General features: G+C 35.6%; 1 protein-coding gene across 2 annotated transcripts in view; it reads right to left on the reverse strand.

The window, feature by feature from the left end:
- Positions 1-1,006: 1,006 nt before the first annotated feature.
- Positions 1,007-25,573, reverse strand: part of LOC115630665 (LIM domain transcription factor LMO4-B) — a 38,707-nt gene continuing 14,140 nt past the window's right edge. Inside the window, exons 2-5 of one of the 2 annotated variants that reach the window (XM_030527308.1) lie at positions 22,904-23,189; positions 10,941-11,058; positions 5,117-5,308; positions 1,007-1,259 (exon numbers count right to left, since the gene is read on the reverse strand). In XM_030527308.1, coding sequence (XP_030383168.1) covers positions 1,127-1,259; positions 5,117-5,308; positions 10,941-11,058; positions 22,904-23,162 — 702 coding nt within the window. In that variant the 5' untranslated portion in view covers positions 23,163-23,189 and the 3' untranslated portion in view covers positions 1,007-1,126. Of the gene's footprint in view, positions 1,260-5,116; positions 5,309-10,940; positions 11,095-22,903; positions 23,190-25,573 lie in introns of both variants that reach the window. The other variant, XM_030527307.1, reaches the window with a different exon arrangement.

Genomic DNA, 25,573 nt, shown 5'->3' on the forward strand with positions numbered 1-25,573 from the left:
TGAGCAATTTTTGGTCGTCAGTCAATTTTTGCGGAACAAACCGTGCACACACCTTTCGTCCCAAATGTTTGGTCAAAATGCGATAAATCGATGTTTTGGAGAAGTTCAATTCCATTTCCATAAATTTCAATGATGATTTCGGCTGATTTCGGTAACAGTTTTACCAATTTTAAAACAAAATTTAATGTTGGCTCTTTGTTCGAAGCTCATTTTCGCACCGATAACACAAATATACTGACACTTAAAACGCAATAACTTTACTTCCAATCGATGAAATGTCATGAAATTCTCACTGGACAATAGATAAAAATAGCAGATTCTAGCGCACCAGGGGGCGCTACATTCAAAAAGTCCTATTTACTTTCGAACGCACCTTGCATATAAAGCTGCGGCTATAAAAACTAGCACAGCTAAAAATATCTTTGCTTTGTACTTAAATTTTATCATGTTTGCCAGCAACACTGCGTAATTATTATCGACAAGCCCGACACACCAATTTTTCTGTTTTTACCGGCTCATATGACCTACAAGTTCACAAAATCTTCTTGATTTATGGTTAGCTAAGTGTCTGTTGGCTTGGTCTGCCAAGAACATATGTTTTTGACGGATGCTAGGTATTGAGTCGGCAAGCGAATTGTCTACGTGTTAGAACATTGAGTTGAACCAACGTCGGAAAAATGGAAAATATTGCATAAAGATTGGGCATAAATATTACCATGGATGGTGGTCACATCAAATAAAAATGCTGCGTTAGCTCTATCGCCAGTCCCTATAAATCGCAATAAAAACTGAAAAATAATGTAAACTATCGCTCTATTGGAATAATACCGACTACTTCTTATATGATATCAAAGGTTGTCCAGCAGTTAGAAACTACTTTCTTTTTATGTTTTAAACAAAGTTTTTTTTTTATCAACATCATATACTTAGATCTTAGGAACCCCTTTAAGGGGTGATGAGTTATTTTTAGCTTTTATATATTAATATTACAAATAAACATAAGTACTCACATATATATAATATAATTTTATTTTAGTTACTGATTTTTTATATAAATTACATACAAATAATTTTTATGAATAAACTACGTTTTAATTTAATCATAGTTTAAAAGATATACATTTTATTAATCCTTGGACCTTCTCGGCCGTCCAACTTTTCCTTTCCTTTGTCCTAATGCTCCGTTAGAGCTAGCGGGATTTTTAAGTAATTTATGCCAATCTTGCTCGCACACTAAACTAGCTCCCAACATAGTGTACCTTTAAAAAATGATAAAGAAAAAAGATTAATTTGTATTACATACATTCGGTTACTTCAAACACACTATGAATAACTTTAATATGTGCCATACTAGGACGTATAGCTCTTTTTATTTATTTATTTGTATGTTCCCTTCTCACATGTCCAGAAAAAATATAACAAGTAAAAAACCTAAAGTCGGGTGTCCCGACTTTGAAATACTCTGTACATATGTTTACAATAATTATAGAAAAAAACAAGTAAAAAAGCTAAAGTCGGGTGTCCCGACTTTGAAATACTCTGTACATATGTTTAGAATAATTATAGAAATTAAAAAAGTAAGAGAATTAAAAAAAAAAAAAATTTGATCGATTTTACCTCTTTTGGTAAAATTGCGATTTGCGCGGGAGAGGGGGAGGGAGGGAAATTCCAAAATATACATTTTCTGCGTATTCCCACAAGGCATCTGGGACTAAAATTTGGTGTTCCTAGGTCTTATAGTCTCCGAGATATAGGCGATTATACGAATGGAAAATCGGGAAAACCCCCATAGGGGGGAAGTGGCGGGGGGAAATCAAAAAAATAAAACAAACTCGTATAGAATACACACATAAGGCATCTTTGTGCAAAATTTGGTGTCTCTATCTCTTATAGTCTCTGAGATCCAGGTGTTCATACGGACGGATAGACGGACAGACAGGGCTAGATCGACTCGTCTCGTCATGATGATCAAGAATATATATACTTTGTGTGGTCTGCCACGCCTCCTTCTACCTGTTACATTTTTCAGCTCCCGCAAACTATAAGACCAAATTTTAGTCCCAGATGCCTTATGTGAATACGCAGAAAATGTGCATTTTGGAATTTCCCTCCCTCCCCCCTATCCCATGCAAATCGCGATTTTCTCTAACTCCCGTAATTCTTGGAATTTCGAAATACCCCCAGTTGGTTATTATGTGTCCGTATGCCAAGTTTCACTATGATAAACCGATTTAACGAGAAGTTATAGCCATAAATATATTTGCTGCTGCAGCGCTGCTCAAGCGCTGCCCGCGGCTGTTGTTGATGCTAGTGCTTTGGTTGACTGCTAACATGTTTACTCAGACACGAATATACTAGCATATACATACATACACTCACATATACGCAATTGCTTTGTATATGTGCAATTATACACCCTTTACGTGAGTTCGAATACCAAAAGTGGTAAAATCGATCAAACATTTTTTTTAATTCTCTTACACCATTATCAGTTCAAAAGCGAGGCAGTGCATCGGAAAAAAACACAACTCTGACCTAGACTAGCTCTAGATGCCCGTCCGTATCAATAATTTGTCTCGCCTTGGTGATAATTGGACTGAGGACTGGCACGCTCCTCTGGACACCTAAGCAAGATCCAATACATATACATACTCATACGTCATTATTCTGTCCTTGTATTGACATGAAGAACCAGTAAATGATTAAAGCCACTTTACATGCACACACTACGCTAACATTACCACCAAACTTAGGATTCATTGGGCGATCGAGATGCTGAATCGAAAGGCATTGCAATACACTTTTAGATAAAATATCAAAGTTTTTATTCATTTAGATCTATTGTAAAACCTTCAAAGTAGCCATTAGGCTGCAATGCACATATGTCAATGTTTTTTTTTTAATCCTCGAGTCAGATCGAAAAAGTCTGATTTGGAATGGTATTTAGTGACTTTTTCTATTCGGCTTGAGTCTCCTCAATTGTTGTGGTCTTTGTAATTTATAAATCAGGCGAATACGGTGGGTCTTGATTTTTGCGAAATAGTCTCATATGACTATGCATTGAATTTTGTAACAATCAGAAGGAGGCGTGGCAAGCCAAACCAAACATATATATTCTTGATCAGCATGACGAGGCGAGGCGATCTAGCCCTCCTACTGCCTGTTACATATAAAAAGACTTGTTGATATCGAAACACCAGTTCGAGTTAAATTCAAATACAGGTAATATTGGTTTTTGTTACATAAATTTCCAAGGGTACGAAAACAATTTCAGCTTGCTATACAGCATCCGTAGCGATAGGTTGTAAATTCGATTGTGTCTTCAACTTTTTTTTCATTTTGTTTTATTTATTCATGTAAATAAAAAGTACACTTATAAAAACTATGAACATGTATGGTTATTTACCTTTTTTGATTGGAATTAATAGCATTACAAAGAAACAATGTACGAAAGCAGTCCGAAATGTTTCTAGTCTGATAACAAGTAAAAAAGCTAAAGTCGGGTGTCCCGACTTTGAAATACTCTGTACATATGTTTACAATAATTATAAAAAATAAAAAAAATTAAGAAAATAAAAAAAAAAATGTGATCGATTTTACCTCTCTCGGTATTCGAACTCACGTAAAGGGTGTATAATTGAACATTTACATAGAAATTGCGTCTGTGTGAGTGTATGTATGCCTATGCGCATCTACTTGTATCTGTGTAAGCATTTTCGCAGTCAACCAAACAGCAACATCAACAACAGCCGCGGGAAGCGCTTGAGCAGCAGCGCTGCATCAGCAAATATATTTATGGCTATATCTTCTTGTTAAATCGGTCTATCATAATGAAATTTGGCATACGGACACATAATAACCAACTGGGGGTATTTCCAAAATTTTAGTTCGAAATTCCAAGAATTACGGGAGTTACGATTTGCGTGGTAGAGGGGGGAGGGAGGGGAATTCCAAAATATACATTTTCTGCGTATTCACATAAGGCATCTGGGACTAAAATTTGGTGTTCCTAGGTCTTATAGTCTCCGAGATATAGGCGATTATACGAATGGAAAATCGGGGAAACCCCCATAGGGGGGAAGTGGGGGGGGGGGGGGGTGGGGGAAATCAAAAAAATAAAACAAACTCGTACAGAATACACACATAACGCATCTTTGTGCAAAATTTGGTGTCTCTATCTCTTATAGTCTCTGAGATCCAGGTGTTCATACGGACGGACAGACAGACAGGGCTAGATCGACTCGTCTCGTCATGCTGATCAAGAATATATATACTTTGTGGGGTCTGCCACGCCTCCTTCTGCCTGTTACATTTTTCAGCTCCCGCACACCTAATATACTCTTGTACATTTCATGTACAGAGTATAAAAATAAGAATTACGAAGGTAACAACTTCTTCATTCAATGCAAATTTCCCCCACGCTTAGGGAATAAAAACTAGCCACTTGGGGTCTGCAGAGTAAGGAGGGAGCTGAAGCTGTACAAAGCGTAAAACATTGATTGCATTTGCCGTTCAAAAACAAATCTCTTATGACCGGCTGATATATCGACGTAGTAAATGAATTGTTGATCGAAGAAGAAGCGGAACCCACGAGTTACAAGCAATATATGCTTTTTTAGAATAATGGGCGGATAAAACGCAAGCATAAAAGAAAATATATGAGTTGGATTTATTAAAACAACTAATTGTAAAATTTGTTTGTAACGGAAGGGTAAATATGGTTCAATTTTGGTAACACCCAGAAGACGGGAATATCCCATCCAAGTTGAAATTTAATTTCGGTTCACCCTCTCCCGAATTCGAGGCTCTTGCGGAAATATTTAAAATAGCAAAGTGCCAAAGTGCTAGCAAACTGCGAAAGCAACAGAAATGCTGAAATGAAACATACATACATACATACAAACATACAATTTTGATTCCTTACAAATGTACATATTATACCATTTGGTTTATTTTTTGTTTTTGAATAAAATTTTTCTAGAGTAGCAACGACATTTTTTATAAAATGTTTTTGGATTCTAACGTTTTATTTTAATTTATACGAGTATGTCTTACGAGATTTATATTTGTTTGTTGTTACCCTTTGTTTTAAGTTTAAAATAAATTTTTAACATACCTATCGCCAGGTCGCAAGTTTGATCCACATTTAGCGCAACTAAAGCATCTCAGATGAAAAACGCAGTTCATTATTTGTTTTTGTTGATTTTGTAAATCGACATTATTAATTCCAGTAAGGGCTTTTGCTACCATTTCACTAGGCGGAATAGTTTCGCCACATCCAGAGCATACTCCAGAACATCCAAACAAACTGTGAGCAAAAACACATTGGTTAAAAGTGTGTATAATATTTATGATAAACTCTAAAAAAGTGAAAAACGCATTAAATAAACAAAAACAAGACAGAACGCTACAAAATACAATGTACTCTCTTAAAAAAAAAACAAGTAAAAAAGCTAAAGTCGGGTGTCCCGACTTTGAAATACTCTGTACATATGTTTACAATAATTATAGAAAAAAAAATTAAGAAAATTAAAAAAAAAAATTTTTTATCATTTTTACCTTTCTGGGTATACGAACTCACGTAAATGGTGTATAATTGCACATTTACATAGCAATTGCGTCTGTGTGAGTGTATGTATGCCTATGCACATCTATTCGTGTCTGTGTATACATGTTAGCAGTCAACCAAACAGCAACATCAACAACAGCAGCGAGCAGCGCTTGAGCAGTGCTGCAGCAGCAAATATATTTATGGCTATAACTCCTTGTTAAATCGGTTTATCATAGTGAAACTTGGCATACGGACACATAACTAACTGGGGGTATTTGCAAAATTTCAGTTCGAAGTTCCAAGAACTACGGGAGTTAGAGAAAATCGCGATTTGCATGGGAGAGGGGGGAGGGAGGGAAATTCCAAAATGCACATTTTCTGCGTATTCACATAAGGCATCTGGGACTGAAATTTGGTGCCCGTAGGTCCTATAGTCTCTGAGATATAGGCGATTATACGAATGGAAAATCGGGGAAACCCCCATAGGGGGGAAGTGGGGGGGGGGGGGGGGGGGGAATCAAAAAAATAAAACAAACTTGCACAGCGTACATACATTACGCATCTTTGTGCAAAGTTTGGTGTCTCTACCTCTAAGTATAATTATTTAAAAAAATTTAATTAATTAATTAAATTAAATATAAAATATTCAACACAGGTGTTTATGTACAATTTCAATAGTTATTATTATTATATGTGTGTATGTATGCAGCACAAAGTTGAACCAAAGCAGCAACAACAACAACAGCAGCGGGCAGAGCTTCGGCACAGATTATATTTAAGGCCATAACTTTCTTAATAATTCACCTATCATTATGAGACTTAGCATATAGACACATAATCACTATCGGGATGTAGTTACCAAATTTTAGTTTGAAATTCCAAAAATTACGGGAGCTGAGATCCTTGCGTTCATACAGACGGACATGGCTATATCGACTCGCTTTGTCACAATGATCAAGAATATATATACTTTGTGTGGTCTGCCACGCCTCCTTCTGTATGTTACATACATTCGCAGAAAACTACAAGTAGTATACCCTTTGGGTACAGGTTATAAAAATGCGATAAACGCATTAAAGATTGGACTGAAAACAGAGACAACAATTTACTGAATCCATTTCACAATTATTTTAACTCTCAAATAATTTTGCACACATTACTGACTGTCGACGCTCACATTTGACTAATTCTGTAAAAATCCTGTAACGCACTCAGCTGCCAGCAACAGTTGACTGTCGACGAGTACATTTGACCGACTAATTGTGTTTAAATTCTGTTACGTACTATGTTAAATAGAAAACAAATATGGCATTTGCATTAATATTAGTCCACCAGCATTTGCGGAAACGCCAATTAATTGTTGAAAACATATAACACAAATGTTTAAGAAGCGCATCTGGTCCAACAAAAGAATGTTGCTTATTAAAAATTAAATTTTTTTGCATTTTTTATAACACCATTTCGATTTTTTCGCAATTACGGGGTGTACTACCATAAATTGGACGAAAATTGCGTCCTGTTGTGGCGATATATGTTTTGCAAAAATTATCATTTGAAATTGAATTCAGAAATTACAAAAATTTACATACATTTTGTTTCTCTGGTCCGTATTGTATATTCAAATGGCCGTTTTTGACCATTCCAATTTTCGCTCACAAACAGATTTACCCAATCAGCGACGCACAATTTTCGCCAAGTTTGTTTAATAATTACACAGTTACGTCCATTATATATTTTATTTTTAACTTTCGTTTGACTCAGAAATTTAGACTTGACTTAATTCAATGTAATGTTCTATTTAGGCCAATGGGGCATCTCTATTGTGCGGTTGTTTTCGATGCTATGTGTGAATGCTGGTGTTTATAGCCTGTATCCAAAGGGTGAAAAGCTATACTAGTTTTGGGCGAATGTATGTAAAATACAAAAGGAGGCGTGGCAGACCCCAGAAAGTATTATTGATTAGGATGACAAGTCGAGTCGATATAGCCATGTCCGTCTGTCCGTCTGTCTGTATGAACGCAACGATCTCAGCAAGTACAAGGCAAGAATAACCAAACTTGGTATTTTGTTTTTTTTTCTGATACAACCCCCACTCCCCCGCAATTCATGTTTTTCATAACTCCTGTAATTCTTGGAATTTTGAAATTTGGCATATACATACAGTTAGTGATTATGTGGCCGTATGTTAAGTTTCATCATGATCGGTCAATCCTGAAGCAAGATATAGCCGTAAATAAAATCGCTGCCCATGCGTTGCCTGCAGCTCTGCCCGCAGCCGTTGTTTCTGCTTTGGTTCAACTTTGTGCTGCATACATACAGGCATATAAGCACCCAGATACACGATTCTGATGTAAATGTATGCTGTTGAAACTGTACATGAACATGTCTCAACTTTTGTATATATGTATGTATTGAATAATTTGTAAATTTAATTAAATAATTTAATTAATATAATTTTTTAAAATTGATTTTAATTTTTTGTTTTCATTTCTTCCTTTTTGGCTAGTACAGGGTTTTTAAGAGTTGAGCCTGCTCGACTTTAGCATTCCTTTCTTGTTTAAGTATACATTTAGTAATTTGCTAAATCTCTACTACAATACTTATTATAAAGCGGAAAGATTTGATTGTTTGTTTATTTGTTTGTTTGAATTGAAAAGGCTCCGAATCTACTAGACCGATTTAATGGATTATTTCAGTGTTGGGAAGCTACACTATCGACGGTTAACATGGGCTATATTATATTTGCAAAATGAATGGAATCCTTACTAAAACGCCAATAATGTAACCAAAGGTGTAAAAAAATTTGCTTAAAAAACTCCTGAATAGCATGGTGTCCATTCATAATCATCTTCGAAACATTATCACTTTAAATATTAAGGCAATATTATTTAAAAGCCTCCAGCCAAATTAAAAATTACAAATCGATCGACACCGTGATTAATATTGAAGACATTTAAATTCACTAAACCCTTCTGGACTGCCGCCACATGAATTGACGGTAAAATTCGGAATTGCAATCATGTTTTTTAGAAATTAAAGCCTTCCAAGCATGTGCAATGGGACGAGGCTGCTAATTAAGGAATTGCAGGACAATTTAAGTGTAGCAATTATTATCAACGGCCCAGAAACTGGTCAAGTGGCTCATATAACGAGGATACCGATGATCCTATTTGATCATTTATATGGCTTCAATTTCCGGTAGTCCCAAGGCCAAACCTTCGAATCAGTAGGGATCGACATACGAAAGCAATGTTTTACTGTATGTTTACCTATCACGGGTCGGAGCTCCTGAAAATCAATTTACTTGTATTTTGCTACCAGAAAATAAAACATCAAATATCTTTTACAAATATCTTTTTAAGAAATAAAGAATAACAAAAAAATCTAAAAACGAACAAAAAATCTTGAAAATAATAATATCCAAAATAAATTTTACTCCTTAGTAACTCATAGCAAAAAAAAGGGTGCATGTGTGTTAAGTGTGTGTGTGTTATAAAATGTATAACTTTTAAAATGTTTGTAAAAATACCCGTGCGAAGCAGGGGCAGGACGCTAGTTAATAATATTTACGTAGGATATGCAAAATATTTTTGATGCAAATTGGTTAGAAAAACTATAAGTTTCATATTCCAATGAATATTTTTATTTGGAAAAATGTCTTTGTTAGTGTTTTTAATCAAAACTCCTGGAAAAGTAAACGAGATGAATCATCCCAAAATTCCTTTAAAATCGGCACATCATAATGAAATTTGGCATACGGTATGATCACTAACTTGATGTATTTGCCAAATTGAGTTTGAAATTTCAAGAAATACGGGAGTTATGGAAAATAATTGATTGTGGGGGAGAGGCAGGGAAATTCTAAGAAAACACCACCAATGTGTTCATACGGACAGACAGGGCTAGATCGACTGTACTTTTCGTGCTGATCAAGAATATATACTTTGTGCGGCCTGGCTCGCAAACTTAATATACTCTTGTATATTTCAGGTACAGAGTATAAGAATCCAAATCGTAAGAGCTAAACAGCCTCTACCTGTAATGTGTCATTTTAATTTGGTCAACCTGGGCTCAGGTGTTTATATAGATCGATTTAAATCGTTATGCCGACTAATAATATACATACATACAAGTACTTGAAACGTGATGTTGAGGATGCATCTTTCTTCTATCTGTGACATGGAAACCTATTACGCCATTCTTTCTCTTCAAATCTTGTATCCGTACAAAATTCAGCCCTTTATAAACATCGCTATATCTTTTGGTGCATATTATTAACATTATTATTTTTAGGCAAAGATAGCGGGATAATAAAACTTGGTTTCCATATTCTCCAAGTCCCAACACGGATTTTTTTTTTTAGTGATATTCTGTAACTCAAATTTTCTCATTATACTCTGTACATGAAATGGAAGGTGGAAAATGTAACAGGCAGAAGGAGGAAGTATATACACTTCGCGTCATCAGGTTAGTACACCTCTGATTTTAATAGCATAGTTAGTTAAGTGGCTTCAACACCAACATTTCCCCTGATCTTTGCAATCGATTCATGAGAGTTGGATGCTTCTCTCAAAATTGCTGTTTTATCAGCATCGGAAATCATTTTACCGCACTTTTTATTTATACCATATCCCGACATTTTAAGTAAGAAATTGAATATAAATTTTCCACTTCTGCCGACTTATTATGCTATTTCAGTTATTGAAAGCTTTAACTCTTGACTTTAACTTGAGCAGTAAAGAAAATTTAGTTTCAATACCTGTTCAAATTCCGAAGACAAATGAAATTGCATGTGCTAACCTGATGACGCAAAAATGAAGCACCCTTTCAAATTTGAAGTCCAAGATGCCTTATATTATGCCTCTACCCCGCAAATCGTGATTTTCTCTAACTCCCGTAATTCTTGGAATTTCGAACCCAAATTTTGCAAATACCCCCAGTTAGGATTATGTGTCCGTATGCCGATGATAAACCGTATGATAAACCGATTTAACAGGAAATTGAATTCTCTCCAGTTAGTGTGTCAAGTTTCATAATGATTTAACAGGAAGTTATAGCCATATATAGTATATCATCGTTGCCCAAGCACTGCCCGCAGCTGTTGTTGTTGTTGCTGCTGCTTTACACAGACCCACGAGACATACAGACACACACAAACACACATAGATACGCATGATTATTCTACACATATGTACAGAATATTTCAAAGTCGGGACATCCTTCTCCACTTGTATTACTTGAATTTAAAAAATGTATGAAACGTTTTTTGTAAAAACGAGTACGATGGTCTTAAGAGATAGGCATGCACGGCTCTAACTTTTTGTATTAATTAATCAAAAGTTGTACATAATTGATTGAATATTGTATTGAAAAATATTAATTGATATACCTTGAATAATCCTTTTTACATAGTATTAGCCCGCGCCGTGTAAAGCAACTGGAACCAACGTCTGCTAACATAGTTCCACAGCAATGACATTTTAGGCACCCATTGTGCCAATATCTGTCTAAAGCATATAAAAGATATCTATCACTTATTTTATCTAAAAAAAATAATAATAATTAAGAAAACGTATTAGTCTTTGTTAACATGGATCTGAAAAAAATTTTATGACACAATCATAAATAAGTTTAGTTTTATTGAAATCTGTATATCTGTATCGATAGGCCACATTTGTTGATTTAATAAAATAAAGCACACATTTTTTGTTGGTTCCTTATGGTGCAGAATTCCAACAGTACACTGCCGTTTTTTGGACTTAGACCTGCAAATTTGTTGGCAATAAAATTCTTAAACCTAATAAGTACATGAAATGTACAATACTACGAGCCCCAATCACTATTAATTGGTACGGTTAGTTTTTTTTCGATAGTGCAACTTTCAATGACTTATTTTTATTTGTGGGTGATGATTGCACAAACAAATGTATACTTTTTAAAAAGGTAATTGAATTACCTTTAATTTAATATCAAAACATGCACACGGTTCGCATAACAATAATGCAGAAAAACTATTTAAATGAGATAACTTCATAATACCTCAGTAAAATTGATATGTGCATCTGTTTTTTTTTTAAGTTTCTTAGGAACTCTTGAATGTTAGATTTTTACCTTTATTTTTTTTTAATATAGCTAATAGATATTGATACTTAAAAATCCATAAATATATTTAGTATTTAATTATTTGATCAATAATAAGTTAACGCAAAGAAATTTTTCATAGAAAGTTGATATATGTGCAAATGAAAAGACATTCAAATTTTAATTATTATTTACATTTTGAATACAATTTACTTATAGTTTTAGTAGGATATTGTGTTTCCCTTTTGTCATACGACCTATTTCAACCGTCAGGACATGGATTAACTAGCTTTTCAAGGACGATTACGTCAATTTATCGCCATTCCTGGACAATGGCCTCTCTTACATTTTTTAAAAGGTCAAATTGTTTTCCCCACCTAAGAACTTTGCCTGATAGGATGCCCTAAAGATCCTCAATTGGATTTAAATCCGGACAATGCATTAAGGGGATATTTCTTGTCTAGAAAAAAGTCATGCTATACAGTGCAACGTGTATTGGGGCGTTATCCTGCTGAAATTTCCAATCCTATCAATGGAACTCTTTTGGAAATGGTATAAGTTCGCTGTTCAGGAGATCCGCATACATTTGCGCATTCGGCCGATCTGGTATGAAGCATATTGGTAGCTTCCCAAGGAAGCTTAAAGCCGCCCATACCATGTACCATACCGCCATGGTTGCATCTGTGGTAAATCTGCCGGGGATTGCTTATTTCGCGCCAATACTTTTGGTTTCCATATGAGCCGTCTAAATTAAATTTTTTTATAACTGAAGATGACCCTTTTGATTTTCCTGTCCCAAAATTTGTATTTTTCGTAAAGTGCAAGACGGGCCATTTTATGTAGGTACAATAGCTTTGGTTTATGCACCTTGGCGTCATATTGGAGACCAATTTCCTTTCTCCAAATTTTTTGCCACTGTGGCCCAGTTATTTGCATTTTTAATCCTGCCCTAATTTGGGCTCAGCTCATTACTTTTGTGGTTGCCAAAGCTTTTATGCCATAATCAGTCATAGTTTTAGTAATTATTTTGTTTTCTATGCTTAACTACTTTTCGCGGGGCATTTCAAATAATTATTAATTTTAAGTTCGCCAAAACACAACGATACAGCTTTTAATAAGCCTCCAACAAACCTTCTTAACAATTCGATTTTTTTTTTCTGGAGATAATAAGTGTAGTTCAGACTTAAAATGTAAAAGGATAAAATGCACATTTATCAATTTGCTATGAAATGCATGACCTGGGATTCTTTTAAATGCTAACGGTACTTGAGATTAAGAGCTGATAAGAAACGAATGTATGAGAAAGTAACACAAAGTAAAAGAGAAAAAAATTGTATACACAAAACATTAAAACATCTATGAAAATAACAGTAATATTAAATAAAAATTTTGCACATATATCAATTTAAATTTTTAATTTTTGGTACGGCATTATTTTTTTTTTTAAATAAGGCTGTAAAAATATAAAATGTCAATATAAAAATTTAAACTAACCTTATATTAAAAAACATATGCCTTTAAGTTGTAATTTTTAATAAGTTTTCTAATTTTTGAGCACGATGGCACGAGGTAAGCCAGTTTGTGAGTAAGGTCGAGCTTCAAATATAGAAAAATTCAACTTGGGCAACAACTATTGCAAAGTATGCTTTCTAAGTCTACGGTAAAAATAAAGTGCAAAGGTGTAGAAAGATTGACAATATTCACAGTAATACAGCAAACGGAGGTCGAGTCTCGAAAATTACTACACGTGACAAAAGAGCTTTGTCGACTATAATTCAAAATCAGCGAAGATATAGCGGCAAAATGGTCAACAAGTATTGGGAAAACAGTAAAACATGAATGGACGCGACAGAAAATTAAACGAGCTTAATATGGCTTCTTTAATGTATGATTACAGCTCCTGCTGAACATAACAAATAATTTTGATGTTTTTAGGCCAAAGAAAAACGTTTGCTCACAGCTTTGCCAATAAAAGACGACTGCTATGGGCAAGAGAAAGACACAACTGGGCACTAAGGCAGAGGAACTCTATTATTTTTAGCGAGGAATCTAAATTTTATGTGTTTCTCCATGATGCTCAAAAACGAGTAATACGAAAGCGTACGGACGCATATCACAAAGATTGTCTTAGGCGTGCAACCAAGTTTCTAGCAATCACAATGGTGAGGATGCATATTAGTCAAGGGAGTGGGAAACTTGACTTCATATATGGAGCTGTACATGCAGTAATTACAAGGTTATCGTACAAGGAAACCTCATTTCACAGCTTTGTGACTGTGGGGAATACTTTTCAACACGATGTTGCATCTACACACCCCGCCGAAACAACCGTTATTGTTTTGATATGAAATTAAAGGTAATTCAATTACCTTTTTAAAAAGTATAAATATCTTTAGGCAATAATAACCAAAAAAAAATATAGGTCATAAAAAGTTTCACTATCGAAAAAAACGTAGCCGTACCATTTAATATTAATATTAGAGAGACATATATGCTATACGCAGTACCAGTTTGTTTTTTTTTTTAACACAACCCCTCACTCCCCGCTTATAAGGGACTTTCGGAAACGCCGTCCGTAAATTCACCCATATCTCGGAGACACTTAGGGGCACCAAATTTTATTCCATGACGCCTAATAGGAATTCGAAAATTATTATTTCGGAATTTCCCTACCTCGCCACGTCTCTACCGCAATTAGCAACTTTTGATAGCTCCCAAAATTTTTGTAGTTTTTAAATCAATGCTTTTTGGAAATGCTTTCAGTTAGTAGTTATGTCTCCAAGTGATTATGTATGCCAGGTTTTATCGTGATGGGCCAATTTTTTAAGGAAGTTATAGCCTTAAATGGAATCTCTGCCCAAGCTCTGCCCGCAGCTGTTGATGCTGCTTCGACTAATCATGCAAATAATACACAATCATCTCCAGCCAGTTCCAGAATAAATTATCCGCTTGACTACGCATTAACGCAAGATCGAGCGCTTAAGTTTCCTCTTTCAACTATCTAGGCTACATAGTTAGTGAATCTGAAGGTTCCGAAAAAGATATTGGTGCCGAATTAAATAAGGCAAGAATGACCTTCGGGCGCCTAATTCACCGGCCAAAAAATTCGTCTTGAAAAGGCTATGAATTGTTCTATACACATACACAGCCGCCTCATACACCTCTTACAACATCAAAAAGTAATGGCAAGGTCGATATGTCATCAAATTCCAAATTCCAAAAAATAACATAAACTGGTCCTTTCTCGGACCTAGGAGAATTTGGATGCCAGCTTTTATAGTTTTAGAGATCCTTGCGTTCATCCAGACAGATGGACGGACGGACATGTCTAGATCGGTTTCTCTCATCAGGCTGATTCAGAATATATATACTTATGGGCTTCTGCATGTTACATACTTTGCACAAACCTAATATACATAAAAACATATTTCTATATTTTGAAAATCGTTGAATGCCAATTTGTAGATATAGTTATGTTGATTACAGATAACAAATTTGAAATCGATAGGTAAACATTAATAGCACAAGCGTTGTATTTGAAAGTGAAGAAATATAAAACCCCAATAATTCAAGCTCCAAGGCAAATTTCAAAAAAGCGAGTAGGAAGTTTTTTTTTGGTATTTTTTTTTTATAGATTGTAAAAACAAAATTTGAAGTTCATCGGTGAAAAACTGAGGATTTTTCAAACAAACTTTAGAGTCGTTTTCCCCCCTTTGGGGCTCAAATTTTCTAAATCTGCCAACCAACGCTATGAAATGATACCTGAGTCTAAATTTCAGCTTTCTAGATCTTACCGTTTGGGCTGTGCGTTGATCACCAATCAATCAGTCAGTCAGTCAGGACAAACGGTTTTATATACATACCTTCTAGTAGTAAATAAACAGATAATTGTAAGCACAAATACTGAGCTAGAAAAGACGGGCAAATCCTGCTAGTATCTTATATACATATTTATTTTGTGTGTTCACCCCCCCCTTTGGAGCTCGAATTTTCCAAAAGCCTTTCTTATGAAAGGATACTTCAGTCCAAATTTCTGCTTCCTAGTCAGTCAGGTCAAACTGTTTGATATAAATAGAGATAACGCAACGTTTTAAGATAGACTATGTGCAAAAAAGGGAAAGAGTATATCCTAATTTTAAATTCACATTTGTCTTTTCGTGCCTTATTGAATCAATTCGAACACTCACGAACTCGGAATATGAAAAACGGCACTCGTGTCATGCAGCGATCAATGCTGCACTGACAATGCCCATCTCAATTTCCTAGAGTAAAACTTTCGATAAACTTTCAAGGAATTGTACAGAACCAAATTAAATAAAAATATCTCATACTTGAAAATCGGTTGTTTATTTTCAAGGATATTCAATGTTTGCATACCGACATAAAAGATGGCGCATCCTGTATGTACATACATACATGGATGCACCATGGGTTTTGTTTTGGTTCTCTTTACTGTTTTAACCGTACGTAGAGAACCGTGTACCAAAAAAACGGATTCCCAAAAATTATAATTTTGATTAAATCGTGATTAATCGAGCATTACACGATACGTTTAAATAATAAATAAATAATGCCAAATGTACTAAACAAAGAAAAAATTACTTTTGTAAATGTTAAATCGTTTTTAATTAATTAACATTTCTTGTCCTGTCAGTGCAAGACGAATGTACATACTATACATTGGTACATACATTCACACATTAGTATCTCACATTTTTCTTTGGCTATTTCAATCGTTTGCACGCAAATACACGAGCAGCTGCTTGTATGTGCGTGTGTGTGTGTGTGTATACTAAGTTTTCCCCAACTGTTTGATATGTATTTTATGTTGTTTGTTCTGCCTGCATTTGTAAAAAAAACCGTATTTCCATAATTTGAAAATCCTTGAATGGAAAGTTGTAGATTTAGTTACGTAGATTACATTACCCAAATTTGAAATAGATCGGACAAAATTTATAACACAAACTTTTCATTTGAAAAAGTGAATAAATATTAAAACCCCACTAATTCAAGCTTAATTTTAAAACACCGAGTATGCAGGTTTTTTTTGCATTCTTTTATAGATTTTAAAAATCAAATTTGAAGTTGAAAAAATTCGAATTTTTCAAACAAACTTCGGAGCTACCTATCCCGCATTTGGAGCCCACGGAAAAACCCCCTTTTTCATGCCCCAGGAAAAATGGTGAAAAACCAAGTATGCAGTGTTTTTGAATTCTTTTATAGACTACACAAACCCAGATTGAAGACAATCAAATGAAAATTGCAGATTTTTCAAACAATCTTTGGAGCCCCTTTTCCCCCCTTTGGTATTCGAATTTTCTTAGTGCTCACCTACACCATAAAAGACAACTTTTGTCAAAATTTCAGCTTCCGAGCTCTTAACGTTTTGGTTGTGCGGTGATTGCACATAGCTTTTCGTGTCCCGATTTTTCCACGGGGAAATTCCTATAATTCTGGCCTCAGGAAATATAGCGAAAAATATACGGTTTTTCTTGTATTCTTTATGAGAATATACAAATTAAGTTTGAAGTAAATCGGATTAAAATTGTAGATTTTTCATACAAACGTTGGAGCCCGTTTTCCACCACTTGGAGCTCAAATTTTCCAAAATCTTAGTGCTCACTTTCATTGTGAAAGGGATCTTGTGTCCAAATTTCAGCTTCCTAGCTTCCTTCCAGCTCTTACCGTTTGGGCTGTGCGTTGATTGCCAATCAGCCAGTCAATCAGGACAAACTGTTTTATATATATAGATGATATTTCTGTTCCGACACTCTCTAAAGAGTTCATTTCCCAAACAGCAAACTACTTTGGTACGATTCGAAAGCTAGGACATAAAGTACAAAGGTACAAAGGCTCAGTATTTGTGCTTACAATTATATGTTTATTTACTGTATGATATTTCTCTTCCGACACTCTCTAAAGAGTTCATTTCGCCATAAAGTACAACAAATACTATGTATGGTTATATGTGCATACATACACATGTATGTTACAAAGTAAACAGGACTTTTTAAAAAAACAATAGAACAAATGGTTTTTTCGGCAAAAACAATTTATTTTATTCAAAATAGTCTCCTTCTGCTTCAATACAGCTTTTTGCACGATCCAAAAGCATGTCGCACGAGTGTTTTAGCTCGTTGACCGGTATGGCCGCCAGTATGCTGGTGCAAGCCTTTTGAATGGCCTCTACGTTTGCATAACGCTTTCCTTTCATGGGCAAATGTATTTTTCCGAAAAGGTAGAGGTCACACGGAGCCATATCAGGTGAATACGGCGAATGGTTAATGGTTAAAATGTGATTTTTGGTCAAATAATCAATTCTGAGCAATTTTTGGTCGTCAGTCAATTTGTGTGGAACAAACCGTGCACACACCTGTCGTCCCAAATGTTCGGTCAAATTGCGATAAATCGATGTTTTGGAGATGTTCAATTCCATTTCCATAAATTTCAATGATGATTTCGGCTGATTTTTGATTAATTCACGCACAGTTTAGATGGAATTTTCGGTGATCACGAATTTTGATTGACCCACATGTTGATCGTCATTTATGTCCTCACGACCACTTTGAAAACGTTGAAACCACTCGTGCACTCTGCTACGGGATAGGCAATCATCGCCATAAACGTGTTCTATTAATTGAAACGTTTCGTTTTAAAAGTTTTACCAATTTTAAAACAAAATTTAATGTTGGCTCTTTGTTCGAAGCTCATTTTCGCACCGATAACACAAACATACTGACACTTAAAACGCAATAACTTTACTTCCAATCGATGAAATGTCATGAAATTCTCACTGGACAATCGATAAAAATAGTAGATTCTAACGCACCAGTCGACATATAGATAGCGCCACCAGGGGCGCTAGATTCAAAAAGTCCTGTTTACTTTCGAACGCACCTTGCATGTCATAATTATTTCTTCTACTCTTTAATGAAAGGTTACAAAAATACAAAGCAGTTTATTCTGTATTCTTTCCCAAAGTAAATACATAAACCAAGTTTAAAGTTAATCGGATTTCTAATTCTCTAAAACCACTTCTTGGTGCTCACCTACACTTTGTCAGCTTTTTGAGCCTGTCCGCGGGATATTTAATTGTGATTTAAAAATCGGGACGTCTGGAAACGTTGATATGTACATACATACTTGTATGTACATTTTATTTTTTGATGCAGGCGCTATCTATCCTCATATGCATGTACATACTTACATATACACATATAAGTGTATGTATTCAATTGTACAGTTCAACACTTATCCATATGTGTGTTTTGAATATGAATGTAGTGAGTGTAAAAGGCGTGTTTCTGCTTTTGTAAATCGCAAGAATGCATTCACGAAATAAGCTTAACGCTTAATGTCTCCCAGAATTCTACAGAATACATTTGTAGCGTTGTTAGTTGACGCAACCGTTTAACACAAGCGCTTGCAATCAGCTGAGATGCTAGAGATGGGCATGTGTCGGCTTTTTTCGGCCCGTCACAGCGCGACCACGTAATTGGCTGTATAAATACACGAATACGTATGCCATGTGAATGGATACACAAATTTTTCTTTGTAAATCGAATTATTAAATGTATATGTATATGGTAGTCCAATTTCCAAGGACCGATATATGTACATGATATTAGTTTTTCATAAAATATTAATTTATTTTGTGCAAATTAACATTGTTATTTTTTGGATATGCGCTGCAAATCCCTTGCTTTTTTCAACAATAAATTACATGTATGTACAAACAACAACGTTTTAAGATAGACGTGCAAAAAAACCGGAATAGTATTTCCTAACTTTAAATTATATTTTGGTTGAGTTATTTTTGTTTCTATCGCATTTTCACGTTCGTGCCTTTTCGTGCTTTATTGAATCAACACGAACACGCACGAAGTTGAAATATGAAGCACGCACTCGTGTACACGCAGTGCACCGATGTGCCACGAAAAACAAAAAGTACCGACTTTGCCCATCTCAGCTTGTGTATGTGTGTGTGTTTATGTGATGTTGCTGCATATGGCAAGTAAAAAACATATTTCTATATTTCGAAAATCGTTGAATGGCAATTTGTAGATATAGTTTTGTTGATTACGGATACCAAATTTGAAATCGATCGGACAACATTTATAACACAAACTTTTCATTTGAAAAAAAGTGAAGAAATATTAAAACCCCAATAATTCAAATTTTAAAAAAGACCGAGTATGCAGTTTTTTTGTATTCTTTTATAGATTTGATTTCATCGGTGAAACACTGAAGATTTTTCAAAGAAACTTTGGAGCTCGTTTTCCACACTTTGGAGCTCGAATTTACCTAAATCCCTTCTTAGTGCGATCCTACTTCAGCCCAAATTTCAGCTTTCTAGCTTTTACCGATTGGGTTGTGGGCTGTTGACGCGGTTTCCTTTTGTGCCCCAAGAAAGCCCCAATAATTTTGTATCCAAGAACAAATTTAATACACGTTTTATGTTCATCGGTTGAAAAAACCAAGTACACAGTTTTACTTTTTGTAAGAGTATACAAACTAAGTTTGAAATAGATCAGGTGAAAATTGTAGATTTTAGAACTCGAATTTACCAGCCAGCCTACGCTATGAAAGATTACTTGATTCTAAATTGCAGCTTCCTAGCTTTTACCGTTTGGGCTGTGCGTTGATCACCAAACAATCAGTCAGGACAAACTGTTTTATATATATAGTATATATGTATGCAGTACAGGAATAAATCAAAGCAGCAACAACAGCTGAAGGCAGAGCTTGGGCAATGATTTCATTCATGGCTATAACTTTCTTGAGGATTGGATTTTTTCCTCACGATATGGATTGACACTGGTCTTGGTTTCTTTCTTATATACATACACAAGAGAGAACGCTACAGTCGAGCAAGCCCGACAGTGTAATACCCTGTACCCAGGTAAACTTCCGTCACTGAGTTATATGCGCCCATAGCAGCAGCAAAAAGAGGAAGAAGAAGAGCGAACTTGTTGCTGCAGTTTGGGGGGGTTGTACTGGTGAGAATTCGTTTTGCTAATAACTTTTCTTAGAATTGACCGAATTTAATAAATTTTAAACAACAGTAGATAATTGTATAGAAATTATGTGTGCAAAGTTTGGTTTAGGTAGCTTTTGAAATGTGGACGCTATTGACGAAATTCTGTAGCGGGGGAAGGGGGGGAAAATTTAAAAAAAAAAAAAACTCGTCCTTACTCGGACCTAGGAGAATCTGGATGCCAACTTTGGTTATTCTAGCTTTTATAGTTTCTGAGATCCTTGCGTTCATCCAGACGGACAGACGGACGGACATGTCTAGATCGATTTCTCTCGTCATGCTGATCAAGAATATATATACTTTATGGGGTCGGAGATGCTTCCTCCTGTATGTTACATACTTTGCACAAACCTAATATACCCTTTTTACCCTACGGGTACAGGGTATAAAAAACGGCATTGAGTTCAAGTCAGTCGCTTAAATGTTTTATTTTGCAGCACAAAATTCACCCAGAGCACAACAACAGCTGCGGGCAGCGTTTGAGCAGAGAGAGCCCATATATGGCTATAACTTCCTTTCCGGCCTATCTTGATAAAATTTGGCAAACGGACTCATAATCACTAAATAAAAGTACTTGCAAAATTGGAGTCAAAAATTCTGAAAATTACGGTAGTTATCGAAAACAAGTAGAGAAGCTTAAGTCGGGTGTCCCGACTTTGAAATACTCTGTGTCTATTTGTTTCATTGGTTTGAATGGTTTGCGGGAGGTGAAAAATGTAACAGGCAGATGAAGGCGTGGCAGACCCCACAAAGTATATATATTCTTGATCAGCATGACAAGACAAGTCGATCTAGCCCTGTCTGTCTGTCCGTCCGTATGAACACCTGGATCTCAGAGACTATAATAGCTAGACACACCAAATTTTGCACAAAGACGCCTTATGTGAATATGGAATTTCCATCTCTCCCCCTCTTGACCGCAATTAGTAATTTTTAATAACACCCGTAATTCCTGGAATTTCGAACTTAAATTAAGCAAATACAGTCTCGTTAATTCAAACCTCTCTATAATTCAAAGTTATCACGAGTTCCCTACAAAATCTCTTTATATTTCGAACTAAATCAATAACTTTTGTGCACTTGGTAATTCGAACGAAAAAATCATTGCTATATAACAAAACGAAACGTTAATTCGAACTCATCGGCGTCCAACACTTGACAATTCAAAGTTGCATAGGGAAAGTGCCGGAAAGATTGTGTGTAAGTACATTTTGCGACAAGTTCGAACTTGTAAACTTGTTCAAACTTCATACCGCCAAGCAGACCCAAAAATCGACTTCTACGCATCTAACGGTCACCGCTCAAAATCGACCCGGTAAATGTACACTAGCCTTTGTTTTTATAGCCTGTACCCAAAGGGTAAAAGGCTATACTAGTTTTGTGCGAATGTATGTAAGACACAGAAGGAGGCGTGGCAGACCCCACAAAGTATATTATTGATCAGGGTGACAAGTCGAGTCGATATAGCCATGTCCGTTTGTCTGTATGAGCGCAAGAATCTCAGAAGGTACAAGAGCTAGAATGACCAAACTTGGTATCAAGATTGTTTTTTTTATTTCGATACACCCCCCCCCCCCCCCCACTCCCCCGCAATTCGTGTTTTTTTATAACTTCCGTAATTCTTGGAATTTTGAAATCAATTTTGGTAGTTACATCCAGTTAGCCATAAATAAAATCGCTGCCCATGGAGCTCTGCCCGCAGCTGTAGTTGTTGTTGCTCCTTTGGTTCAACTTTGTGCTGCATATGTACATACACGCATATAAGCACGCATAGACACGACGTATGGTGTTGAAACTGTACATAAACATGTCTCCTATGCATGTATTAAATAAAATCCCTTTATTAATTTAAATAATTCACTTTTTTATAATAATTAATTTTTTTTTTTGTGGAGAGTACAGGATGTTTTACTGTCGGGCTTGCTCGACTGTAGCCTTCTCTCTTGTTTTTCTTAATCTTCTTCACTAGTTCTTTCCTAAGATCTCATAAATTATATTTAAAGTGATCTATATGATTATGGAGTCCGTGCACTTTTATGCTCATATTACAGTACCGGAACACGTAATACAATTCATTTTGAAAAAATGTAGAAAATTGGCATCGTGACGAACAAACTATATAATTGTGTCCAAAAAAATTGAATATTGAAAATATAATTCTTAAATATATAACCGTTGAAGCGAAAAGACAACTTTTAATTATTTTAACCTACATTAACATAATAAAGACTTACCTCCGCAACCTCCGCACACTTTAATTGGAGTACTCGGATGAACTAATTGTTGATTAATGAAGTCGTTTGAAGATTCATCCATGAACGACAAGTGAGATGCAGATATGTTTGAGTTACTATCAGCAAGTTCTTTAGTAGAAATATTATTTCTATAACCAATAATGACTGGAGTAAAGTTTTCCGGACTAGGAGAATCTTGCTGGTGAGCCGCTAGGATATCCGAATACGAGTGAAATGATGCATTCATTTCAACAGACATTGATTTTCAATAGGTTGTTTCAGAAGCCTGAAATAAAAAATTATTTATTGTAGGCTTTGAAATACTCTGGGCATATGTGTAGAATAATTATAGGTGTATGTGTGTGCCTGTGTATGTCTCGTGTGCCTGTGCAAAAAAAATAAAACAAACTTGCACAGCGTAGGTGTCTCTACCTCTTATAGTCTCTGAGATCTAGGTGTTCATACGGACAGTCAAGGCTAGATCGACTCGTCTTGTCACGCTGATCAAGAATATATACAAGTAAACAGGACTTCTTGAATCTAGCGCCCCCTGGTGGCTCTATCTATATGTCGACTGGTGCGTTAGAATCTGTAACCTTTATCGATTGTCCAGTGAGAATTTCATGACATTTCATCAATTGGAAGTGAAGTTATTGCGTTTAAAGTGCCAGTATGTTTGTGTTATCGGTGCGAAAATGAGCTTCGAACAAAGAGCGAACATTAAATTTTGTTTTAAAATAGGTAAAACTTTTACCGAAACGTTTCAATTGATGGAACACGTTTACGGCGATGATTGCCTATCCCGTAGCAGAGTGCACGAGTGGTTTCAACGTTTTCAAAGTGGTCATGAGGACATAAATGACGATCAACATGTGGGCCCATCAAAATTCGTGATCACCGAACATACCATCGAAACTGTGCGTGAATTCATCAAAAATTAGCCGAAATCATCAATGAAATTGATGGAAATGGAATTGAACATCTCCAAAACATCGATTTATCGCAATTTGACCGAACATTTGGGACGAAAGGTGTGCGCACGGTTTGTTCCGCACAAATTGACTGACGACCAAAAATTGCTCAGACGATCGACGCTTGTGACCGAATATTTAACCAAAAATCACATTTTAACCATATTAACCGTATTCACCTGATACGGCACCGTGCGACTTCTACCTTTTCGGAAAATTGCATTTGCCCATGAAAGGAAAGCGTTATGCAAACGTAGAGGCCATTCAAAAGGCTTGCACCCGCATACTGGCGGCCATACCGGTCAACGAGCTAAAACACTCGTTCGACATGCTTTTGGATCGTGCAAAAAGCTGTATTGAAGCAGAAGGAGACTATTTTGAATAAAATAAATTGTTTTTTGCCGAAAAAACCATTTGTTCTGTTGTTTTTTTAAAAAGTCCTGTTTAATTTGGAACTCACCTTGTAAAGTATTAAAATAATCATAACGATAAAATTAACACAAGAATTAAACAAATTGTTGCAAAAATGGAAAACTCACATATACTTTTTTCCTAAGAACTATTTTTTATTTAATTTAAAAAACTTAAAGTTTACACCATTTGAAAATGTTGTGTTATATTTTTCGTATCTAATCATAAGTACTACAAATTAGAACAAGAAAGGAATGCTAAAGTCGAGCAGGCTCAACTCTTAAAAACCCTGTACCTCCCCACAAAAAAAGAAATGAAATGAATTTAATTAACAAAATTAAATATAAAATATTCCATACATGCATATATACATTTACATCAGAATCGTGTCTATGCGTGTTTGTGTACGTGTACATATGTATATATGGCTATAATTTTCTTTTTAATCACCCTATCATCGGATATATAATCACTAACTTAATGTGACTACCAAATTTTAGTTCAAAATTTCAAGAATTAGGGGGGGGGGGGGGGTGGGTTTGGTTATGATTCCTGTTATACTTTCTGAGATCCTTGCGTTCATACAGACTCGGCTAGTCAACAATATATACTAGGTGGGGTGAAAAGTAACTTCCTTGGGAATGAAAAAAAATTAAAAAAAAATTTTTTTTTTTAGTTTATTCAATATAGTCTCTTTTTAGGGCTATACACTTAATCCAGCGATTTTCCACATTTTTTATCCCATCGGAAATGTAGTTTTCCCAAAGGTCTGCAAAATAACCCTCTGTAGCGTCAATGATCTCTTCGCGCGAGCTGAATTTTTTATGTATCAGCCATCTTTTGACATTTGGGAATAGATAGTAATCAGAGGGAGCCAAATCGGGTGAATAAGGTGCATGAGGAACCACTTGGAGTCCTAAATCGGTTATTTTTGCCATGGTTGCTATGCTTTTGTGTGCCGGTGCATTGTACTGCAAAAATAAAATTTGTTTACGCATCATGTGAGGCCGTTTCGCAGCAATTTCGGCCTTTAATCGCTCCAATAATGAGCAGTAATACTCGCTGTTTATTGATTTCCCTTTTTCGAGATAGTCCACGAAAATTATGCCACGACAATCCCAAAAAACTGACGCCATGATCTTTCCGACCCATTGAGCCTCCTTCGGCCGCTTCGGAGCACTCGTGCCGGCTTCAGTCCATTGCCGGGCACTCATTCTGCTTTCTGGTGTATAAAGGTTTCATCAACTGTCACCAATCGACGTCAAAAGTCCACCCGATTCCGCTCCAG

The sequence above is a fragment of the Scaptodrosophila lebanonensis genome, unplaced genomic scaffold (genome assembly GCF_003285725.1).
Source record: "Scaptodrosophila lebanonensis strain 11010-0011.00,11010-0021.00 unplaced genomic scaffold, SlebRS2 tig00001410-arrow-pilon, whole genome shotgun sequence".
Classification (NCBI taxonomy): Eukaryota; Metazoa; Arthropoda; class Insecta; order Diptera; family Drosophilidae; genus Scaptodrosophila; species Scaptodrosophila lebanonensis.